A 22979-nucleotide genomic window follows, 5' to 3' on the forward strand; every position below is an offset into this window, starting at 1 on the left:
CCTCAAACAACAAAATGTGGCCTACTTTGTTTTAAAATCAATTTCGTTTTATTCAAATACTGGTGTACAATACATGCATTGAACATTTACAGTGACAATGTAAAAACCACATCACATAATAGAATGTTTTAAAAACCTAACTGAATTTGAAATATTACAACCATTAATTTACAAAATAGATGTTACTAAATGCAGAAGTGGTGGCTTCTGGAATCTGTAGCCTTCCATTCAAGATATTATACGTCAAATACCTGAAACCGCATGTCAGAGCAGAGCAAAATTGGGATCAGCAATCCAACACCAGAGCAAATCCATAGATATGTCCCTCATCTCCTTTCAATTCATTGTGCCTTCAATTTGTGTAGTGATAAATGTTGCTGTCTCTAAAATGTCTGCAATCTCATGGGGACCAGTCAGACAGAATCACTGTTTATTAGAGCAGTGGTTCTCAAACCTCTCCTCAGGGACCCCCAGCAGTTCCATGCTAGCACACCCGATTAAACGTAGCAACTAATCATCAACATCTTAATTAGATGAATGAGGTGAGCAAGTTCAGTGCTACAGCAAAATAGTGAAGCATCTAGAGGTACCCGGGGATAGGTTTGACAAAACCTTGCATGAGTAAACCAGCTGCTCATTGAAGTTGTAGATGTCCATACTATTGAATTATACATTTCTATGATCCATACTCTGGAGAAGACCATCAGTCCTCCTCACACCATACTGGTTGAAGGTAAGATGTGCATGGCGGAGGTGATGACAGAGAGAGCAATTAGCAGGAGAGGCTGAACCGGAGCTTGAAGTTGCCCTGACGATTTAGTCTTCAGCTCCACCTCAATAGGGAAGTGGTCACTCACTTCCAGAACCTGAAATTTGGAGATCAGTTTATTCGTTGTCATGACATCTACGACACAGGAAACAAACATAAAACAGGTGACTTTTGCATGTCTGGGATGTTAAATCTTCTCCTGGAGGTTTGTTGAAGATGGATAGCAGTTTGAAAGGCTAAATGAAAACGTTGTTTGTAAATAGGAAAAGGAAGTATTACCCTTTCCTTTGAGAGTTTATACTCATTGGCAATGTTGAAGACCTGAGCTGAATAAGGTTTGATGGCCTTCAGGAAGCGCTCTCCGTGTATCACAATCCTAAGAAAAACAAAGTGTCAAATAGAGCTGAAGAGTAATATGTTATTGGATCCATCAATACAGATTGCTTATAAATCAAAATGCCTTCATTTCAAAGAATATAATTTCAGTGTAGCTCATTTTCAAATTTCCACCCACCTGTCATAGGCACAGCTGGCAGTATCCCCAACAGTGGTGTCCACCTGGTCCCTGATCAACCAGAAAAATCCAGGTATTGAGAAAAGTCGGATGTTCGCCTTGTCCTGCCGGGTCATGTGCCCACAACCAGCATTGAAGGCTCCAAGGAACATCACGTTCTATGGTACAGAGTGGCATTACATTGGTGAGAGGAGTATGTTCCAAAAGTTAGATATTCAGAATCATGTAGCATGACAGATAACTAACTGCATTCAGCTTACCGACACAAAAATAAGAACCAAACAGAAACACCAGCAGGTAGTCGTCATGCCTCACCTCAGTATTCCACTTCTTTTTGATTTCCTCAAAAACATCGTAGAGCTTGTCAATCTCCTTGATTGCATCAGAGGCCATAGTGTGCAGCGGGATCAGAGCAAAGTCTCCAATCACTGATCAGAGGAAGATCATTGTAAGTTATCCAAACAGTACACAATGAATTTCAAATTCTCATGAACTTAACTAACCTGTTTCCTTGGCTTGAAATCTAACAACAAAGGGGTCTCTGGAGAATGTAGCTGCATTCCCCCCCTTTCTGTCAACGTACTGGTACTGATCTGTCAACTCTACGGTTTCATCCCTGTGGAGACGCAGTTAGTTATAGAGTTAGTTATAGCACCATTCGTTTAGGCTTAAAGTCAAGCAGGGTGACAAAGTTTAACTAGCATGTAGGGCCGAGAGTCAGAAGGTTAGGACAGGGGAGGCGGCATATTTAGGATCTCAAATGAATGCAAGTTTACGTCACGAGAGTAGCATTTATAAATGAAGAGCTGTAAAATATGTAAAAGAAAGCTTCCCTTACCTGTACAGATAGACATATTGCTCCTGGTCCTGAGGTGTTCGCCCCAGAACTCCACTGGAAACATATTTATAGTGATAGGCATCATATCTAAGAAGAAATTAACAAAAAAAGGGTTGGTCCATAAATTAAGTGAAAAGACTTAAATTATTTTCTTTATAATCAAAATCACAATTTATTTAAAGTGCATTTAACAAAAGCCGCAATACAATTTTATAGGAAACAATCAAGGAATACAAAACAATGTATATATGCGCCACTGAACGGTGCATGAGGAAAATCCCTCAAATTGAAATCTGGACCTCTAAGCCAGTTCCACTGCTTTCCCCCCTCCCCCCATCAGGGACTGTTTTAGACCTGGGACACCAGGTGGGTGCAACTAGTCATCAGGAAGAACAGAAAACCCATCAGACACCGGACCTCGTAGGGTAAGATTGGAATACGCCTAAGGTAGAGTACTTGTTACAGTCATAAATAGAATTCAATGGATTCTCTTTCTATGGTAACAGTATCTAGATGCAACTGTACCTGTTGAGTGCTTCCACCAAAGCTTTACTGGCATTGCCCTGTGTGTCTTTAACCTCCTGAAGGAGACAGATGTCACAGCGAGACACAATCTGTGGACAATCAACCAACCGGATTAGAACAAGAATGTCTAACAAATCACAGAAAGATACCTGGATGATTATAATAAAGTAATTGAGACTGATTTACCCAACAGTATGGAACTATAGTTAAAATGTTTGAGTTTAGTTCCTTCCTGGACCAGTCATGAATAGCAACTGTATGATTGTGAAAAGACGAGGCAGAGTCTCACCCTGGTCAGAGTGTGCATCACCCTGAAGTTGGCTGATTTGGCATCGTCAAAGTTCTGGACATTGAAGGCACAGATCTTGAAGCTTGAACATGGCCCAAAAATACCAACGAGAAGGAGGAGGAGAGGAGAGTGGCAAGTCATGACTGAGCTGCTTGCTGTGAATGGAAAAGACATGTGAGATTACTGGTCATACATTGTTACTTTTGTTTTTACTACACTGAACATTACATATACACAGTGATGTCGGAAAGTATTCAGACCCCTTCCCTTTTTCCACATGTTACAGCCTTATTCTAAAATTTATTTCATTTATTTTCTTCAATCTACACAAAATATCCCATAATGACAAAGCAAAAACTGGTTAGACATTTTTGCAAATGTATTAAAAATTTAAAAAACATACCTTACATAAGTATTCAGACCCTTTGCTATGAGACTCAATTGAGCTCCGGTGCATCCTGTTTCCATTGATCACCCTTGAGATGTTTCTACAACTTGATTGGATTCCAACCTGTGGTAAAGTCAATTGATTGGACATGATTTGGAAAGGCACACACCTGTCTATATAAGAGGTCCCACAGTTGACAGTGCATGTCAGAGCAAAAAAACAAGCCATGGAGGTCGAAGGAATTGTCCACAGAGGTCCGAGACAGGATTGTGTCGAGGCACAGATCTGGGAAAGGGTACCAAAACATTTCTGCAGCATTGAAGATCCAAGAACAGTGGCCTCCATCATTCTTAAATGGAAGAAGTTTGGAACCACCAAGACTCTTCCTAGAGCTGGACGCCCGGTCAAACTGAGCAATCTGGGGAGAAGGGCCTTGGTCAGGGAGGTGACCAAGAACCCTATGGTCACTGACAGAGCTTCTCTGTGGAGATGGGAGAACCTTCCAGAATGACAACCATCTCTGCAGCACTCCAATCAAGCCTATTTAGTAGAGTGGCCAGACAGAAGCCCCTCAGTGAAAGGCACATGACAGCCTGCTTGGAGTTTTCCAAAAGGCACCTAAAGACTCTCAGACCATAAGAAACAAGATTCTCGGTGCCACGTCTGGAGGAAACCTGGCACCATCCCTACTGTGAAGCATGGTGATGGCAGCATCGTGCTGTGGATAAGTTTTTCAGCGGCAGGGACTGGGAGACTAGTCAGGATCGAGGGAAAGATGAAGTACAGAGATCCTTGATGAAAACCTGCTCCAGAATGCTCAGGACCTCTGGGGCCAAGGTTCACTTTCCAACAGGTCAACGACCCTAAGCACACAGCCAAGACAACACAGGAATGGCTTCGGGACAAGTCTCTGAATGTCCTTGAGTGGCCCAGCCAGAGCCCGGACTTGAGCCCGATCGAACATCTCGAGACCTGAAAATAGCTGTGTAGCGACACCCCACATCCAAACTGACAAAGCATGAGAGGATCTGGAGAAAAGAATGAGAGAAACTCCCTAAATACAGGTGTGCCAAGCTTGTAGCGTCACACCCAAGAAGACTCGAGGCTGTAATTGCATCCAAAGGTGTTTCAACAAAGTACTGAGTAAAAGGGCCTGAATACTTTTGCATCAGTTTATTTTTGTTAAATTTGATATCTTTCCTAACCTGTTTTTGCTTAGTCATTATGGGGTAGTGAGTGTAGATTGATGGGGGGGAAACAATTTAATCAATTTTAGCACAAGGCTGTAACGTAACAAAATGTGGAAAACATCAAGGGGTATGAATACTTTTTCCGAATGCACTGTATATGCGCACACACGCGTATGTGGACACCCCTTCAAATTAGTGGATTCAGCCATACCCGTTGCTGACCGTTGTATAACATTTAGCACACAGCCATTCAAACTCCATAGACAAACATTGGCAGTAGAATGGCCTTCCTGAAAAGCTCAGTGACCTCCAACGTGGCATTTCTGCCCTGCTAGAGCTGCCCCGGTCAACTGTAAGTGATATTGTGAAGTGGAAAAGTCTAGGGGAAACAGCTCAGCCGCGAAGTGATAGGCCACACAAGCGCACAGAACGAGACCGCCAAGTGCTGAAGCGTGTAGCTCGGGAAAATCTGGCCTCTGTTGGAACACTCACTACGTAGTTCCAAACTGCCTCTGGAAGCAACGTCAGCACAATAACTGTTCGTCGGGAGATTCATGAAATAGGTTTCCATCACCATGCCAAGCGTCAGCTGGAATGGTGTAAAGCTCGCCAACATAGGACTCATTCTCTGAAGTGATGAATCACTAGTCACCATCTGGCAGATGAATCTGGGTTTGGCAGATGCCAGGAGAACACTACCTGCCCGAATGCATAATGCCAACTACAGTGGGGCAAAAAAGTATTTAGTCAGCCACCAATTGTGTAAGTTCTCCCACTTAAAAAGATGAGGCCTGTAATTTTCATCATAGGTATGACAGACAAAATGAGAATAATTTTTTTTCTCCAGAAAATCACATTGTAGGATTTGTAATGAATTGATTTGCAAATTATGGTGGAAAATAAGTATTTGGTCTAACAAAAGTTGATCTCAATACTTTGTTATATACCCTTTGTTGGCAATGACAGAGGCCAAACTTTTTCTGTAAGTCTTCACAAGGTTCACACACTGTTGCTGGTATTTTGGCCCATTCCTCCATGCAGATCTCCTCTAGAGCAGTGATGTTTTGGGGCTGTTGCTGGGCAACATGGACTTTCAACTCCCTCCAAAGATTTTCTATGGGGTTGAGATCTGGAGACTGGCTAGGCCACTCCAGGACCTTGAAATGCTTCTTACGAAGCCACTCCTTCGTTGCCCGGGCGGTGTGTTTGGGATCATTGTCATGCTGAAAGACCCAGCCACGTTTAATCTTCAATGCCCTGGGCCTTCCGGGTGGCGCAGTGGTCTAGGGCACTGCATCGCAGTGCTAGCTGCGCCACCAGAGTCTCTGGGTTCGCGCCCAGGCTCTGTCGCAACCGGGAGGTCCGTGGGGCGACGCACAATTGGGCTAGCGTCGTCCGGGTTAGGGAGGGTTTGGCCGGTAGGGATATCCTTGTCTCATCGCGCTCCAGCGACTCCTGTGGCGGGCCGGGCGTAGTGCGCGCTAACCAAGGGGGCCAGGTGCACGGTTTTTCCTCCGACACATTGGTGCGGCTGACTTCCGGGTTGGAGGCGCGCTGTGTTAAGAAGCAGTGCGGCTTGGTTGGGTTGTGCTTCGGAGGACGCATGGCTTTCGACCTTCGTCTCTCCCGAGCCCGTACGGGAGTTGTAGCGATGAGACAAGATAGTAATTACTAGCGATTGGATACCACGAAAATTGGGGAGAAAAGTTATAAAAAATAAAATTAAAATAGAAATCTTCAATGCCCTTGCTGATGGAAGGAGGTTTTCACTCAAAATCTCACGATACATGGCCCCATTCATTCTTTCCTTTACACGGATCAGTCGTCCTGGTCCCTTTGCAGAAAAACAGCCCCAAAGCATGATGTTTCCACCCCCATGCTTCACAGTAGGTATGGTGTTCTTTGGATGCAACTCAGCATTCTTTGTCCTCCAAACACGACGAGTTGAGTTTTTCCCAAAAAGTTATATTTTGGTTTCATCTGACCATATGACATTCTCCCAATCTTCTTCTGGATCATCCAAATGCTCTCTAGCAAACTTCAGACGGGCCTGGACATGTACTGGCTTAAGCAGGGGGACACGTCTGGCACTGCAGGATTTGAGTCCCTGGCGGCGTAGTGTGTTACTGATGGTAGGCTTTGTTACTTTGGTCCCAGCTCTCTGCAGGTCATTCACTAGGTCCGCCCGTGTGGTTCTGGGATTTTTGCTCACCGTTCTGGTGATCATTTTGACCCCACGGGGTGAGATCTTGCGTGGAGCCCCAGATCGAGGGAGATTATCAGTGGTCTTGTATGTCTTCCATTTCCTAATAATTGCTCCCACAGTTGATTTCTTCAAACCAAGCTGCTTACCTATTGCAGATTCAGTCTTCCCAGCCTGGTGCAGGTCTACAATTTTGTTTCTGGTGTCCTTTGACAGCTCTTTGGTCTTGGCCATAGTGGAGTTTGGAGTGTGACTGTTTGAGGTTGTGGACAGGTGTCTTTTATACTGATAACAAGTTCAAACAGGTGCCATTAATACAGGTAATGAGTGGAGGACAGAGGAGCCTCTTAAAGAAGAAGTTACAGGTCTGTGAGAGCCAGAAATCTTGCTTGTTTGTAGGTGACCAAATACTTATTTTACACCATAATTTGCAAATAAATTCATAAAAAATCCTACAAATGTGTCCCTGAACAAAGGGGGGGGCAAAATAAAACTCTGAAAAAAAATAAAAAATAAATCGGGCCCTCATACCACCCTCATGGAGTCTGTTTCTGACCGTTTGAGCAGACACATGCACATTTGTGGCCTGCTGGAGGTCATTTTGCAGGGCTCTGGCAGTGCTCCTCCTTGCACAAAGGCGGAGGTAGCGGTCCTGCTGCTGGGTTGTTGCCCTCCTACGGCCTCCTCCACGTCTCCTGATGTACTGGCCTGTCTCCTGGTAGCGCTTCCATGCTCTGGACACTACGCTGACAGACACAGCAAACCTTCTTACCACAGCTCGCATTGATGTGCCATCCTGGATGAGCTGCACTACCTGAGCCACTTGTGTGGGTTGTAGACTCCGTCTCATGCTACCACTAGAGTGAGAGCACCGCCAGCATTCAAAAGTGACCAAAACATCAGCCAGGAAGCATAGGAACTGAGAAGTGGTCTGTGGTCACCACCTGCAGAATCACTCCTTTATTGGGGGTGTCTTGCTAATTGTCTATAATTTCCACCTTTTGTCTATTCCATTTGCCCAACAGCATGTGAAATTTATTGTCAATCAGTGTTGCTTCCTAAGTGGACAGTTTGATTTCACAGAAGTGTGATTGACTTGGAGTTACATTGTGTTGTTTAAGTGTTCGCTTTATTTTTTTGAGCAGTGTATTTTGAACCAGTCGAGGATGGACAAATCCACAGCTTCTTTTTATTATTTTTTGTATAAAATACAGTTCTATTTTCAAAAGCTCTAACACCAGGGTTTCCCCAAACTCGGTCCTTGGGACCCTAAGGGGTGCACATTTTAGTTTTTTGCCCTAGCACTACACAGCTAATTCAGAAACAATTAATAATCAAACTTGTACAATACAAATCAGTTGTGTAATGTTAAGGCCAAAACATGCACCCTTTGGGGTCCTGGGGACAGAGTTTGGGAAATGATGCCTTACACAAAGCATGCCATGACTATGAAAATTATATATTCTGAATCAGGGGAGGGACAAAAATAAAATGTTCATAGCAAGAGCTATTGAATATTGAAAGCCCTCCCCCAAAAAGAGGAGAATCTAAATCAGTCATGGAACGCTTTGTGTAAGAGCTATTGGCCAACAGTCATGTCATGATTGGTTCAATAGCTATTGACAAGAGAAACCCAAATATCCAATATAAAACTCATTTTACCTTGGTACCTCTCCAAGGCCTAGTTTCCCATAGCAATGGCATTTAGGCTTACCAATGCTCTGCCATTTCCTGGTTGCTAAAATTCTAACTTCGCCCAATTTCAGTTTTTACAAAACAAACAATGTAGAGTGTAGAGAATCATTGGACCAACTAAACCGAAGAAAAATATTGTATTTCCAACTGGTGTACAAAACTGAAAGTTAAAGACGCAAACAAAACTTAAGCATAGAAGCACAATACTGATGACGGAGCAGCTCCTAGACAGTAGCGGTGCGTGGGTAAAATCAATGGGGGAGCACCCCCCCAAAAAAGCCATATTACAACCTGTGTGTTGTGATAATTGCATTATTTGCGCTATAACCTGTTCATTCATATGCCTGTCGACCGTGATATATAGGCCAAGACAATAAGAAGACACAGTGGCACAATAAATTCAACCACACCTTTGTTTCATCACAAAACCAGATAGTAACCTCTGTCCGGTGAAGTCCACAAAGCATATTGCATGTAACAGACAGTTACATGACCTACAGCATGGTCAAGCATGTTAATGTTTTCAACATTTTCAGACCACTAAACTATTGATTTAGAACCAGAGTTAACGCAAGTCGTAAAGAAAACAGGAGCTGCCTCCACTATTCCAGCACACTTTCGTCATCAAATTTTTTATTTATTTATTTTTATTTTTTTTATTTCACCTTTATTTAACCAGGTAGGCTAGTTGAGAACAAGTTCTCATTTGCAACTGCGACCTGGCCAAGATAAAGCATAGCAGTGTGAACAGACAACACAGAGTTACACATGGAGTAAACAATAAACAAGTCAATAACATGGTAGAAAAAAAGAGAATCTATATACAATGTGTGCAAAAGGCATGAGGTAGGCAATAAATCGAATAATTACAATTTAGCAGATTAACACTGGAGTGATAAATCATCAGATGAACATGTGCAAGAAGAGATACTGGTGTGCAAAAGAGCAGAAAAGTAAATAAATAAAAGCAGTATGGGGGGTGAGGTAGGTAAATTGGGTGGGTAGTTTACAGATGGACTATGTACAGCTGCAGCGATCGGTTAGCTGCTCGGATAGCAGATTTTTAAAGTTGTTGAGGGAGATAAAAGTCTCCAACTTCAGAGATTTTTGCAATTCGTTCCAGTCGCAGGCAGCAGAGAACTGGAAGGAAAGGCGTCCAAATGAGGTTTTAGCTTTAGGGATGATCAGTGAGATACACCTGCTGGAGCGCGTGCTGCGGGTGGGTGTAGCCATCGTGACCAGTGAACTGAGATAAGGCGGCACTTTACCTAGCATAGCCTTGTAGATGACCTGGAGCCAGTGGGTCTGACGACGAACATGTAGCGAGGGCCAGCCGACTAGGGCATACAGGTCGCAGTGGTGGGTCGTATAAGGTGCTTTAGTAACAAAACGAATGGCACTGTGATAAACTGCATCCAGTTTGCTGAGTAGAGTGTTGGAAGCTATTTTGTAGATGACATCGCCGAAGTCGAGGATCGGTAGGATAGTCAGTTTTACTAGGGTAAGTTTGGCGGCGTGAGTGAAGGAGGCTTTGTTGCGGAATAGAAAGCCGATTCTTGATTTGATTTTGGATTGGAGATGTTTGATATGAGTCTGGAAGGAGAGTTTGCAGTCTAGCCAGACACCTAGGTACTTATAGATGTCCACATATTCTAGGTCGGAACCGTCCAGGGTGGTGATGCTAGTCGGGCGTGCGGGTGCAGGCAGCGAACGGTTGAAAAGCATGCATTTGGTTTTACTAGCGTTTAAGATCAGTTGGAGGCCACGGAAGGAGTGTTGTATGGCATTGAAGCTCGTTTGGAGGTTAGATAGCACAGTGTCCAAGGAAGGGCCGGAAGTATATAGAATGGTGTCGTCTGCGTAGAGGTGGATCAGGGAATCGCCCGCAGCAAGAGCAACATCATTGATGTATACAGAGAAAAGAGTCGGCCTGAGAATTGAACCCTGTGGTACCCCCATAGACTGCCAGAGGACCGGACAACATGCCCTCCGATTTGACACACTGAACTCTGTCTGCAAAGTAGTTGGTGAACCAGGCAAGGCAGTCATTAGAAAAACCGAGGCTACTGAGTCTGCCGATAAGAATATGGTGATTGACAGAGTCGAAAGCCTTGGCCAGGTCGATGAAGACGGCTGCACAGTAATGTCTTTTATCGATGGCGGTTATGATGTCGTTTAGTACCTTGAGCGTGGCTGAGGTGCACCCGTGACCGGCTCGGAAACCGGATTGCACAGCGGAGAAGGTACGGTGGGATTCGAGATGGTCAGTGATCTGTTTGTTGACTTGGCTTTCGAAGACCTTAGATAGGCAGGGCAGGATGGATATAGGTCTGTAACAGTTTGGGTCCAGGGTGTCTCCCCCTTTGAAGAGGGGGATGACCGCGGCAGCTTTCCAATCCTTGGGGATCTCAGATGATACGAAGGAGAGGTTGAACAGGCTGGTAATAGGGGGTGCGACAATGGCGGCGGACAGTTTCAGAAATAGGGGGTCCAGATTGTCAAGCCCAGCTGATTTGTATGGGTCCAGGTTTTCCAGCTCTTTCAGAACATCTGCTATCTGGATTTGGGTAAAGGAGAAGCTGGGGAGGCTTGGGCGAGTAGCAGCGGGGGGGGCGGGGCTGTTGGCCAAGGTTGGAGTCGCCAGGAGGAAGGCATGGCCAGCCATTGAGAAATGCTTGTTGAAGTCTTCGATTATCACGGATTTATCGGTGGTGACCGTGTTACCTAGCCTCAGTGCAGTGGGCAGCTGGGAGGAGGTGCTCTTGTTCTCCATGGACTTTACAGTATCCCAGAACTTTTTGGAGTTAGAGCTACAGGATGCGAATTTCTGCTTGAAAAAGCTGGCCTTTGCTTTCCTGACTGACTGCGTGTATTGGTTCCTGACTTCCCTGAACAGTTGCATATCGCGGGGGCTCTTCGATGCTATTGCAGGTCGAGGGCAGTCAGGTCTGGAGTGAACCAAGGGCTATATCTGTTCTTGGTTCTGCATTTTTTGAACGGAGCATGCTTGTCTAATATGGTGAGGAAGTAACATTTAAAGAATGACCAGGCATCCTCAACTGACGGGATGAGGTCAATATCCTTCCAGGGTACCCGGGCCAGGTCGATTAGGAAGGCCTGCTCGCAGAAGTGTTTTAGGGAGCGTTTGACAGTGATGAGGGGTGGTCGTTTGACCGCGGACCCGTGGCGGATACAGGCAATGAGGCAGTGATCGCTGAGATCTTGATTGAAGACAGCAGAGGTGTATTTGGAGGGCAGGTTGGTCAGGATAATGTCTATTAGGGTGCCCATGTTTACGGATTTAGGGTTGTACCTGGTGGGTTCCTTGATGATTTGTGTGAGATTGAGGGCATCAAGCTTGGATTGTAGGACTGCCGGGGTGTTAAGCATATCCCAGTTTAGGTCACCTAACAGAACAAACTCTGAAGCTAGATGGGGAGCGATCAATTCACAGATGGTGTCCAGGGCACAGCTGGGAGCTGAGGGGGGTCGGTAGCAGGCGGCAACAGTGAGAGACTTATTTCTGGAGAGATTAATTTTTAAAATTAGAAGTTCGAACTGTTTGGGCATAGACCTGGAAAGTATGACAGAACTTTGCAGGCTATCTCTGCAGTAGATTGCAACTCCTCCCCCTTTGGCAGTTCTATCTTGACGGAAAGTGTTATAGTTGGGTATGGAAATCTCAGAATTTTTGGTGGCCTTCCTAAGCCAGGATTCGGACACGGCAAGGACATCAGGATTGGCAGAGTGTGCTAAAGCGGTGAGTAAGGCAAACTTAGGGAGGAGGCTTCTGATGTTGACATGCATGAGGCCAAGGCTTTTTCGATCGCAGAAGTCAACAAATGAGGGTGACTGGGGACATGCAGGGCCTGGGTTTACCTCCACATCACCCGAGGAACAGAGGAGTAGTAGGATGAGGGTGCGGCTAAAGGCTATCAAAACTGGTCGCCTAGAGCGTTGGGGACAAAGAATAAAAGGAGCAGATTTATGGGCGTGGTAGAATAGATTCTGGGCATAATGTGCAGACATGGGTATGGAGGGGCGCGGGTACAGCGGAGGCAAGCCCAGGCACTGGGTGATGATAAGAGAGGTTGTATCTCTGGACATGCTAGTCTCAATGGGTGAGGTCACCGCATGTGTGGGGGGTGGGACAAAGGGGGTATCAGAGGTACGGAGAGTGGAACTACAGGGTCCATTGCAAACCAAAACAATGATAATGAAAACTAGCCTGAACAACAGTATGCAAGGCATATTGATATTTGAGAGAGACATACAATAAGGCATAAAGTGATTGCAGGTCTTGATTGGGAGAGCTAGCTAAACAGGTAAGATAACAGCAGCAATAACAGGGTGTTAGTCTAACACAGCAACAACAGGTAAAAATGGCGACGACTAGGCAGAGAGGGTCGGATTAACTACACACAGATCCTGAGTTAAAGCACAGAGCCGACAGGTAAAACACAAATAAACAGAATGGAGTACCGTGAATTAATGGACAGTCAAGCATGCATCAGCTATGTAGCCAAGTGATCACAGTGTCCAGGGGGCAGCCGTAGATGGAGCAGAGGAGGCCTCCACTAAGCTAGCACGCGGCGTATAAAGTTAGTAGCCCGGGGGGTGGTCTGCTCAGACGGAGGGGGTCTGCTCAGACGTGGTTGTGTCGACAGAGAATCCAAGCCAGATGGCGATGGCGAAAGAGAGGTTGTGAATTGTAGAATTGTGTTTGCTAACTGGTGCTAGCTTCGTGGCAGTGGCAGTGGCGCTAGCTCTTCAGCTAGCCGGCAGATGGGCCTAGCTCGAGGCTAGCTCAAGGCTAACTGGTGCTTGCTTCGGGACAGAGGTGTTAGCCAGTAGTAGCCACTCGGTTGCAGCTAGCTAGCTGTGATGATACGGTGTAATTGTCCAGAGCTTGCGTCAGGAATCCGGTGATGTGGTAGAGAAAAAGCAGTCCTATATGCTCTGGGTTGATATCGCGCTTGCAGCTAGCCGGCAGATGGGCCTAGCTCGAGGCTAGCTCAAGGCTAACTGGTGCTTGCTTCGGGACAGTGGTGTTAGCCAGTAGTAGCCACTCGGTTGCAGCTAGCTAGCTGTGATGATACGGTGTAATTGTCCAGAGCTTGCGTCAGGAATCCGGTGATGTGGTAGAGAGAAAGCAGTCCTATATGCTCTGGGTTGATATCGCGCTTGCAGCTAGCCGGCAGATGGGCCTAGCTCGAGGCTAGCTCAAGGCTAACTGGTGCTTGCTTCGGGACAGTGGTGTTAGCCAGTAGTAGCCACTCGGTTGCAGCTAGCTAGCTGTGATGATACGGTGTAATTGTCCAGAGCTTGCGTCAGGAATCCGGTGATGTGGTAGAGAAAAAGCAGTCCTATATGCTCTGGGTTGATATCGCGCTTGCAGACTGGCAGGTATTGGCCCGGTATTGAAGCTGGCTGTGTCCGAGTTGAGGGTGAAGACCGCAGCAGTGGCTAACTGACTACTAGCTAGTTATCTGGCTAGCTTCTGCTTGGGGTTACGGTTCTAAAGTATAAAAAAAATAGCAGGTCCGTACCACATTGGGTGAGGCGGAATGTAGGAATGTATATTCAGTTCCTAGATGGAAAGTGAAATTAAAATATATACGAAATGTATACGAAAAATACGAAGACCATTTACTATTTACTATTTACACGCTACAGGACAATACAAACACACGTCCGACTGCTACGCCATCTTGGATTTATAAATCACCTCTGCTTAGTCTAATAATGACAACTAAAAGAAACCAAAAACAATTTAGTCCAATCAAAGTAAGCTAAATATGATGTGCCTGTCCATGGTTATGGTGTGTGTAGTGGTGGATAAAGTACCCAAATGTCATACTTGAGTAATTTAAGTAAAGTTGTCTTAATAGAAAATGACTCAAGTCAATATACCTAAGTATCAAAAGTAAATTAATTGCTCAAATATAATTAAGTATCAATCACTTCAAATTCCTTATATAGAGCAAACCAGACAGATAGCCAGGGGCAAGCTCCAACCCTCAGACATCATTTAGAAATACAGCATGTGTTTAGTGAGTCCACCAGATAAGAGGCGGTAGGGATGACCAGGGATGTTCTCTTGATAAGTCTGAATTAGACCATTTCCCTGTCCTGCTAAGCATTCAAAATGTAAAAAGTACTTTTAGGTGTTAGGGAAAATGTACATACTTTTCTTCAGGAATGTAGTAAAGTAAAAGTATAAAGTTGTCAAATAAGTAGAAGTACAAATACCCCAAAAAGTAGTACTTTCAAATATTTTTTACTGAAGTACTTTACATCTGTGTGTTTGTGCAAGTAAAAAAAGCATGTTGACTCAACCTACTTGTAGAGAAACGCCAATGTCATCCTCTTTCATGTTGATGAAACGGTCTATCACTGTCATACACTTTTTTTTTTTTTGTCCTAGGCTACCTGGCTAAAATGCTTGCTCGCTAGCCTAACTTCCATTCATGGGCAACGTTAGCTAGTTAACATTAGCCTTTTACATCTAGCTACGTATTGAACTATCATCCTCTCAGGCCAGGGACACAACAAACAATGTATGAATTAATGGTTGGATCAGAATAGCCGTTATAATCATTGGCCAGTACAGAGAATTAAGTAAAACCACAGATTTTGCTTAATTCTAGCTAGATAGTGAGCTAGCCACCGGAGGACAACAACTAGATGCAACAATTAAAGTTGTTCCTGTCAATGACATATGCTCAATGCGATTTGATAGGATAGATGCCAAATCCAAGCCGTCTTCCTTAGACTTTTTTTTTTTTGGGGGGGGGGGGGGGGTGTCAGGACAATGCACACTTGAGCGTGCTCAGTTTAGCTCAAAGCTGATTAGCTACTTTATACTTTTTTTGTCAAGTGAAGCAAAATGCTCGCTGGCTTCCCTTGCATTCAATGCTACGTGGGGCAACAACGTCATACTCTTTTGGACCACAGAGAGACAGGGGCACGGTTTCTCTCACGGATGTTTTCTCCTGTGAGATGCAGTCAGCATATTGCGAATTGAAGGAAAATTATGAAACAGACTAAATATACATAAAATATATGGGGAGGGGGGTCTAGCTTTCCCTTGGCCTCCATGAATATACCCCACTGCTCCTATAAAGATATTGCCTATGGCTGCACATATTTGGCACATCATTGCGCAAGTTAAGCTACACATGTAATATTTTGAGAAATTACAGACAGTAGCATACAAGTATCAAAATACAACTCAATTGATTTAACATTAAATATATTTCAATATGATTAGGCCTGTAGACTACTGTAGACTCTTAACCCACCTGTTGTGTTCCTTTCATGTTAACTCATTCTGTGTTCCCGGTCCAAAATGACCGCCCCATTATAGCTGATTATAAATCCATAATACTACATAATACATATACATCTTGTGTTAGATCGTTTTAATCAACTTAAGTTCTTGTGAACATTACAAGTTTTAAACAACTATTTGCTATTTATGGTCTGTAGGCCTCACTGACCTGAGCTCATACAAATCATTTTTGAGTTTTAAAAAAGCATAATGTATTATTTTGACTATAAACAAATACTCAGATGACAGTGCTAATTATCACAGACTACTTTGTGTCAAAGTTTAACAAGGACTCTCCTCCTCACCAGTGTCATGATCAAAGATATGATCAAGAGCCTCGCATACAGTTTATCGTTTGGTCATTGTGGTGCCACAGAATGAATTGAGAGCAAGGCCTCAAAAAAACTTTATATACCAGAGCTGCGAGAAAAGTTCTATATATTATTGAAACAATATTATGATTGTTTGTGAGAATGTCAACAGGTGTGGTTTCCGTGGGGTTTTCCATGGAAGCCAAGAAGGGGAGTAAGGTATGTGTGCTCAAACACCTTGCTTCCACGGTAAACCCCACGGAAACCACACCACATGCCCATTCATCAGATGGACACACTTCCTCTCCCAGAGGCATGTGTGTGTGTGCTCAAACACACATTCCTCTGGGAGAGGAAGTGTGTCCATCTGATGAATGGGCATGTGCCTGAACTCAATTTTATACACTAATTGTAGTCTTCCCCATTAATTTCTAATGACCGGACATTTGACGGGAACACCAAGGGGGTACAAAAGTTAAATAAAACACCCAAAATGTAATAAATCATCTAAATGTATTTTGTATGTTGTCATGGAACCGTATGACAATCAAATTAAATGAACTACATTTTTCAGAGAGATCTTGTAAATCAGTCCAATTCGACCGGAACACAGCAGGAGGGTTAATGCAGTCATTTCGGTTTTAATTTTTAGGATATTCTGACGCGGGAGGGTAAAATACAATCTGACGCACTTTGCTGTTCTACGAGTCGTCTGAGACAGGCGTTATGTGCGACGTTAATAGCGATTGTTTTTTTGAAACAGCTCTAAGATTTAAAGATGCTCCAACGAAGGATCTAACGTGTGTGTGGTTAAAGTTAGATATAAGTCTGAGAATTCAACATTTGTCTATAAAACATTCACACCAGCAGAAAGGTGATTAGATACAGAGACTCAAAAGAAGCAGACAAAACTCGGCGGCAGGTAGAGCGTTGGGCCTGTAACCGAAAAGATGCTGGACCGAATCCCTGAGCTGACAAGGTAAAAATCTGTCGTTCTGCCCCTGAACGATGCAGTTAACCCACTGTTCCCCGGTAGGCCGTCATTGTAAGTAAGATTTTTTTCTTATCTGACTTACAAATTAATTATTATATATTTTTTTAACGCTATTTCCTCCATGATAGTTTGTAGGCAACAACAAAAGCATTGAAGCAGAATTACATTTAGAAGCTTTTGGTGAGCAAGGTGAAGATACAATATTTGAACAGAAACAGTGAATATCATTAGTCTACCTTGTTTGAAGAGAATTTGATGAATTCCAGGTACACGGTGTTGAATTAGACTAATCTTTAAACACCTTGACAAAAGTCCCGTCTGGCTGCCGCTGGGTGTAGGGTAAGTATCCGTTTTCACCACACCTTTAACACATCTTCCTGTCAGGTGATGTCCCGATCCGCTTCCTTTTTTTGTTCTTGTAAACTGGAATCTACCAGTTACACGGTCTGACTAAATGCACTGCAAAAATATGGAAAGTTAACACTCAAACCAGAATGTTGAATACAATTATATTTGAACGTACTCTACCGGTTGTCTGTGCGGTTGGTCCTTATGTGCATCGAAATTATAGAAAATATATCTGAAGGAAAGTATTATTTAGCTGAATATTTTGAGCGCCGGTGGGTGTATGTTTTTGTGAATTTATATTTTCAATCTCCTGATGTATTCGCATGTGATGGACACTATGTAAACAATCGCCTAATGTAATAGGAGATTGCCGGCTAGAAAAAATGCTCGCTTGCAATTTTACTGCACATCGCCCGCTAATATATAATAGCTAATCTGTGGTTCGGTTGGCAATTGTTTATATATTGTGCAAGTGTTTACTTTGCATGCATCAGTAGATTGAAAATACAAAACCAGAAATACAATCCGACAGAACCATATACACACCAGCGTTCTAAAAGTCTGGTTAATAACACTTTCCTGTGGATATTGTGTCTCAAATTTCCACCCACATAAGGATGAAATCAGTGGACAACAGGTCAAATTCAAATTACGTTTATTCAACAGTCCGACTTGTAAAGGGACTGTTTGGAATTTGTGCCCCTATATGTTAGAGAAGAGCGAGGAAGGAGACTTCCACAGGGAGGGGGGGGGGGGAACAGTGCGTAAACTACACAGATCTGAGTCAGTCATGGCCACTTCTCAGATATCTTTAAATAAAAAATATAAACATGTCATTCTTACGTGACAGCTTTACAAATTCTCAAATAATACTTCTTACATAAACACATATTTTCATGTGGGCGATCAATTAATTTGGGACTTTTACAATAAACTTACAATAAACACCAATAAAACATATTTGAGAAGTGGCTATGACACCAATCCACCAGGCTGTCTAGTAAATCTCCAAAATTATTAAATTGTTCTATTGAGAAAATTGTAATTTTTCTCCTCAGTGGAAAGCAATCTGAAAATGTAATAGTCTTATCAGTGCTTTGTAGAAGGCACACATCTGTAGATTAAACATATTTCAAGCAGTTAATGAATCAATATTTATCAAGCATCTCACCCAAACATTCAACTGTCTGCAATGTTATGTTTGCAAGTGTGATTATGGTACAGCTGATGCGTCTGTCTCTCTGCACGTTCCTCTGCCCAGGCATTGCTGACACAGGAGGAAAGCTTGGCATGGGCCCTCAAATCCTGAAAAGGTTCTACAACTGCACCATTGTAAGCATATTGACTGGCTGCATCACTGCTTGGTTTGGAAATAGCACCGCCCTCGATCGCACAGAGGGTTGTACGGCCCCCCCGCCAACCAGGACCTCTATATCAGGCGGTGTAAAAAATTGTCAGACCCCAACCACCCAAGCCATAGACTATTTTCTCTGCTGCCGCACAGCAAGAGGTACCGGTGCATCAAGTCTGACAACAACAGGCTCCTGAACAGCATCTATTCCCAAGCAATATAATAAATAGCTAACAAAGTAGTTACCTTGTATCTTTATTTACCTTTTATTTCAATATTTGTCTCTATGCACACTCACTTTTTTTCCCCCAACATGTAACAGATTGACGCTCTCTGCACTATTTATTCTTTCTGCAGTGAGGATTCACCCTCTTCAGATAATTATTTTGTAACGTATCTGTTTTTAGCTCAAAGCAGTAGTGGCAGCAGAGTTACTTTTGAGGAAAGGAGAAACTCAATTACAATCGTATTAAAGCCCATTGCGTACAGTACGTTGCCCATACGTCGTCAATGGGCCACGCGGTGAGCTCTCCTTCAGAGAGAGAATTTTAGTCAATTGGGCGCAAGCTCAAAAACCCAACATTAGCATTAATTTCGTCAACATGAAGTACAACATTACATATTTTCCGAGGTGTTAGATAATTAACTTGTTCTCATTACTATCATATAGCTTTGGAATTGTTAGGGTTCGTTCCTTACGTCCTTCTTTGTCAATCATTGGTTCATTGGTGAAATTAGCATTATGACAATATCTTTAATTAAATCATTCAAAAACCTTTATTAATGCAATTGCAGACAGAAGTTGACAAACAGGAACATAGCTCGCATGTTTCTGAGTAAGTTCTGCCCCCACCAAAAGGTCTCCAGTGGTTTTATTAAACCCTAAGTCGCGACCTGGTGACGTCACTACCTATATCATCATCCTCTACTCCTGGGACCAGAACCATGCCTACAAAGCTGTATAAACAGGGCCTTTGTTGTTAGCTCAACACTTAGCAGTAAATGTCCCCTTCCCCCAAAGTTGACCCATTGTGGAATGTTTACCCAGTCTTATCTCATTCACTCCCCTGTTCTGTCTAAGGGCCTCTTTATAATGAGGCAGAGAGAGAGAGAACTAAAATACAAATGTAGAACAATACTAAACTTCTACAATGACTATATCTATTGTTAATCAGTAGTCTAAAACCCTATAAATGTAAGGAGGGAGGGGTCTTTTAACCCTCTATTAATATAACATAAGCATAATCAATTATTCTACTACACCAAACATTTGTACATCCCCAATCATGACCCCTAGGTAAATCCTAACAGAATCGCGACATTACATACTTTATAGGGAAATAATAAGGTTTCTCGATGTATACCCTGATTTAAAAAAAAAAAGGTATTGTGTGGTGATTAGCTTAGCAACTGCGTGACGCTGCATGACAAGCCCTTAACCAACAATGCAGTTAAGAAAAAGAGTTAAGAAAATATTTACTAATTAAACTAAAGTAAAAAATGGAGTAACAATGAAATAGCAATAACAAGGCTATATACAGGAGGTACCATTACCGAGTTAATGTGCGGGGGAACAGTTTAGTCAAGGTAATTTAGGTAATATGTACAGTTGAAGTCGGAAGTTTACATACACCTTAGGCAATTACATTTAAACTCAGTTTATCACAATTCCTGACATTTAATCCTAGTAAAAATTCCCTGCCTTAGGTCAGTTAGGATCACCACTTTATTTTAAGAATGTGAAATGTGAGAATAATAGTAGAGAGAATGATTTATTTCAGCTTTTATTTCGTTCATTACATTCCCAGTGGGTCAGAAGTTTACATACAGTCAATTAGTATTTGGTAGCATTGCCTTTAAATTGTTTAACTTGGGTCAAATGTTTCGGGTAGCCTTCCACAAGCTTCCCACAATAAGTTGGGTGAATTTTGGCCCATTCCTCCTGACAGAGCTGGTGTAACTGAGTCAGGTTTGTAGGCTTCCTTGCTCGCACACACTTTTTCAGTTCTGCCCACACATTTTCTATAGGATTGAGGTCAGGGCTTTGTGATGGCCACTCCAATACCTTGACTTTGTTGTCCTTAAGCCATTTTGCCACAACTTTGGAAGTATGCTTGGGGTCATTGTCCACTTGGAAGAACCATTTGCGACCAAGCTTTAACTTCCTGACTGATGTCTTGAGATGTTGCTTCAATATATCCACATAATTTTACTTCCTCATGATGCCATTTATTTTGTGAAGTGCACCAGTCCCTCCTGCAGCAAAACACCGCCACAACATGATGCTGCCACCCCCGTGCTTCACGGTTGGGATGGTGTTCTTCGGCTTGCAATCCTCCCCCTTTTTCCTCCAAACATAACAATGGTCATTATGGCCAAACAGTTCTATTTTTGTTTCATCAGACCAGAGGACATTTCTCCAAAAAGTTTGATCTTTGTCCCCATGTGCAGTTGCAAACCGTAGTCTGGCTTTTTTATGGCGGTTTTGGAGCAGTGGCTTCTTCCTTGCTGAGCGGCCTTTCAGGTTATATCAATATAGGACTCGTTTTACTGTGGATATAGATACTTTTGTACCTGTTTCCTCCAGCATCTTCACAAGGTCCTTTGCTGTTGTTCTGGGATTGATTTGCACTTTTCGCACCAAAGTACATTCATCTCTAGGAGACAGAATGCGTCTCCTTCCTGAGCGGTATGACGACTGTGTGGTCCCATGGTGTTTATACTTGCGTACTATTGTTTGTACAGATGAACGTGGTACCTTCAGGCATTTGGAATTTGCTCCCAAGGATGAACCAGACTTGTGGAGGTCTACAATTTAATTTCTGAGGTCTTGGCTGATTTCTTTTGATTTTCCCATGATGTCAAGCAAAGAGGCACTGAGTTTGATGGTAGGCCTTGAAATACATCCACAGGTACACCTCCAATTTACTCAAATTATGTCAATTAGCCTATCAGAAGCTTCTAAAGCCATTACATCATTTTCTGGAATTTTCCAAGGTGGGAAAGGGCAGTGTGGAGTGCAATTGAGATTGCGTCATCTATGGATCTGTTGGGGCGGTATGCGAATTGGAGTGGATCTATGGTTTCTGGGATGATGGTGTTGATGTAAGCCATGACCAGCCTTTCAAAGCACTTCATGGCTACAGACGTGAGTGATACGGGTCGGTAGTCATTTAGGCAGGTTACCTTGGGACTATGGTGGTCTGCTTGTAACATGTAGGTATTACAGACTGGGTCAGGGAGAGGTTCAACCTCACCATGTTCAACCTGCAGATCGATGTACCTCACAGAGTGGAGTCTGACATTTGCAACGGCACCATGCAATGCACTCTGGACTGAAGTGTCAGACAAATAGGAGAAATGTGTTTAGACCCTCTGTATAACGCGAACGTCTAGCAAATCAAAGGTTGTTAGTTTGCTCTCATTATAGACAACCTTAACATTTTAGCTAATTAGCAACTTTTCAACTACTTACTACTTTTTAGCTACGTTGCAACTACTTAGCTTAGAATGTTAGCTAACCCTCCCCTTAACCCTATCCATCAACCTTTTAGCTAACCATTCTCCTAACCTTAACCCTTTAACCGAACTCCTCAACTTAACCCTGAGCACACGCATACATTCAATGCATGACGTAACAGTACACCCATCATAAATACTTTTAATAAAAATTAACCATCAGTTTTAAAACTGAAAATGTAAAATTGTTTGTGTAAAATTAGTAGTGAAATACGACTCACAGCAGATCGCTTTCCACACACCCACTCCTTTCTACACGACCCCTGTCATGTAAAAATCTTCACTTTCCTTTCCACACGCCCACTCATCTCCTTTCAACACACGCTCTCTGTTGGCCACTGGGCTTCCACTCATCACCATATTTGGTAGTGAGCGGAAACGGCAACTGGATATTTCACATTTATACATCTGGCTCATTGTTCCATCTGTGGTTATACGTTCCTCCATTTATTGTCCAATATGATTACTATCTCCTCCTTTCTCCAATGTCTCTGGTAGAAGAATGCAATGAAAATGTATGCATTACTGTAAGTTGCTCTGGATAAGAGTGTCTACTAAAATGTAGAGGCTAGCAGTGTGGTTAGGAAGATGTTGTCTGTGAGGGAGACCTTCCTTAGAGCTGGTTTTATAGGTTTCTCTGTAATGACAAGTTATCCGTACCACCAGAGGGTGAAGGGGGACCTGTATCAGTGATGTTGACCAGAAAGACAGA

The 22979-nt window shown here is 43.2% G+C and overlaps 1 protein-coding gene across 2 annotated transcripts; it reads right to left on the reverse strand.

The window, feature by feature from the left end:
* Nucleotides 1-25: 25 nt before the first annotated feature.
* LOC139543002 (deoxyribonuclease gamma-like) lies at nucleotides 26-22573 on the reverse strand. Of its 2 annotated transcripts, XM_071349067.1 has the most exons (10): nucleotides 22489-22552; nucleotides 17286-17508; nucleotides 2936-3090; nucleotides 2647-2735; nucleotides 2122-2208; nucleotides 1787-1899; nucleotides 1599-1711; nucleotides 1284-1441; nucleotides 1049-1145; nucleotides 26-866 (listed from the first exon to the last, which is right to left on the reverse strand). In XM_071349067.1, the coding sequence occupies exons 3-10, from the start codon at nucleotides 3074-3076 to the stop codon at nucleotides 714-716; spliced, it is 951 nt and encodes a 316-aa protein (XP_071205168.1). In that variant the 5' UTR covers nucleotides 3077-3090; nucleotides 17286-17508; nucleotides 22489-22552; the 3' UTR covers nucleotides 26-713. The 2 variants fall into 2 exon arrangements, with proteins under 2 accessions (XP_071205168.1, XP_071205169.1); XM_071349068.1 differs by lacking the exon at nucleotides 17286-17508 and having other exon boundaries at nucleotides 22489-22573.
* Nucleotides 22574-22979: the final 406 nt, after the last annotated feature.

The sequence above is a fragment of the Salvelinus alpinus genome, chromosome 17 (genome assembly GCF_045679555.1).
Source record: "Salvelinus alpinus chromosome 17, SLU_Salpinus.1, whole genome shotgun sequence".
NCBI classification, from domain to species: Eukaryota; Metazoa; Chordata; class Actinopteri; order Salmoniformes; family Salmonidae; genus Salvelinus; species Salvelinus alpinus.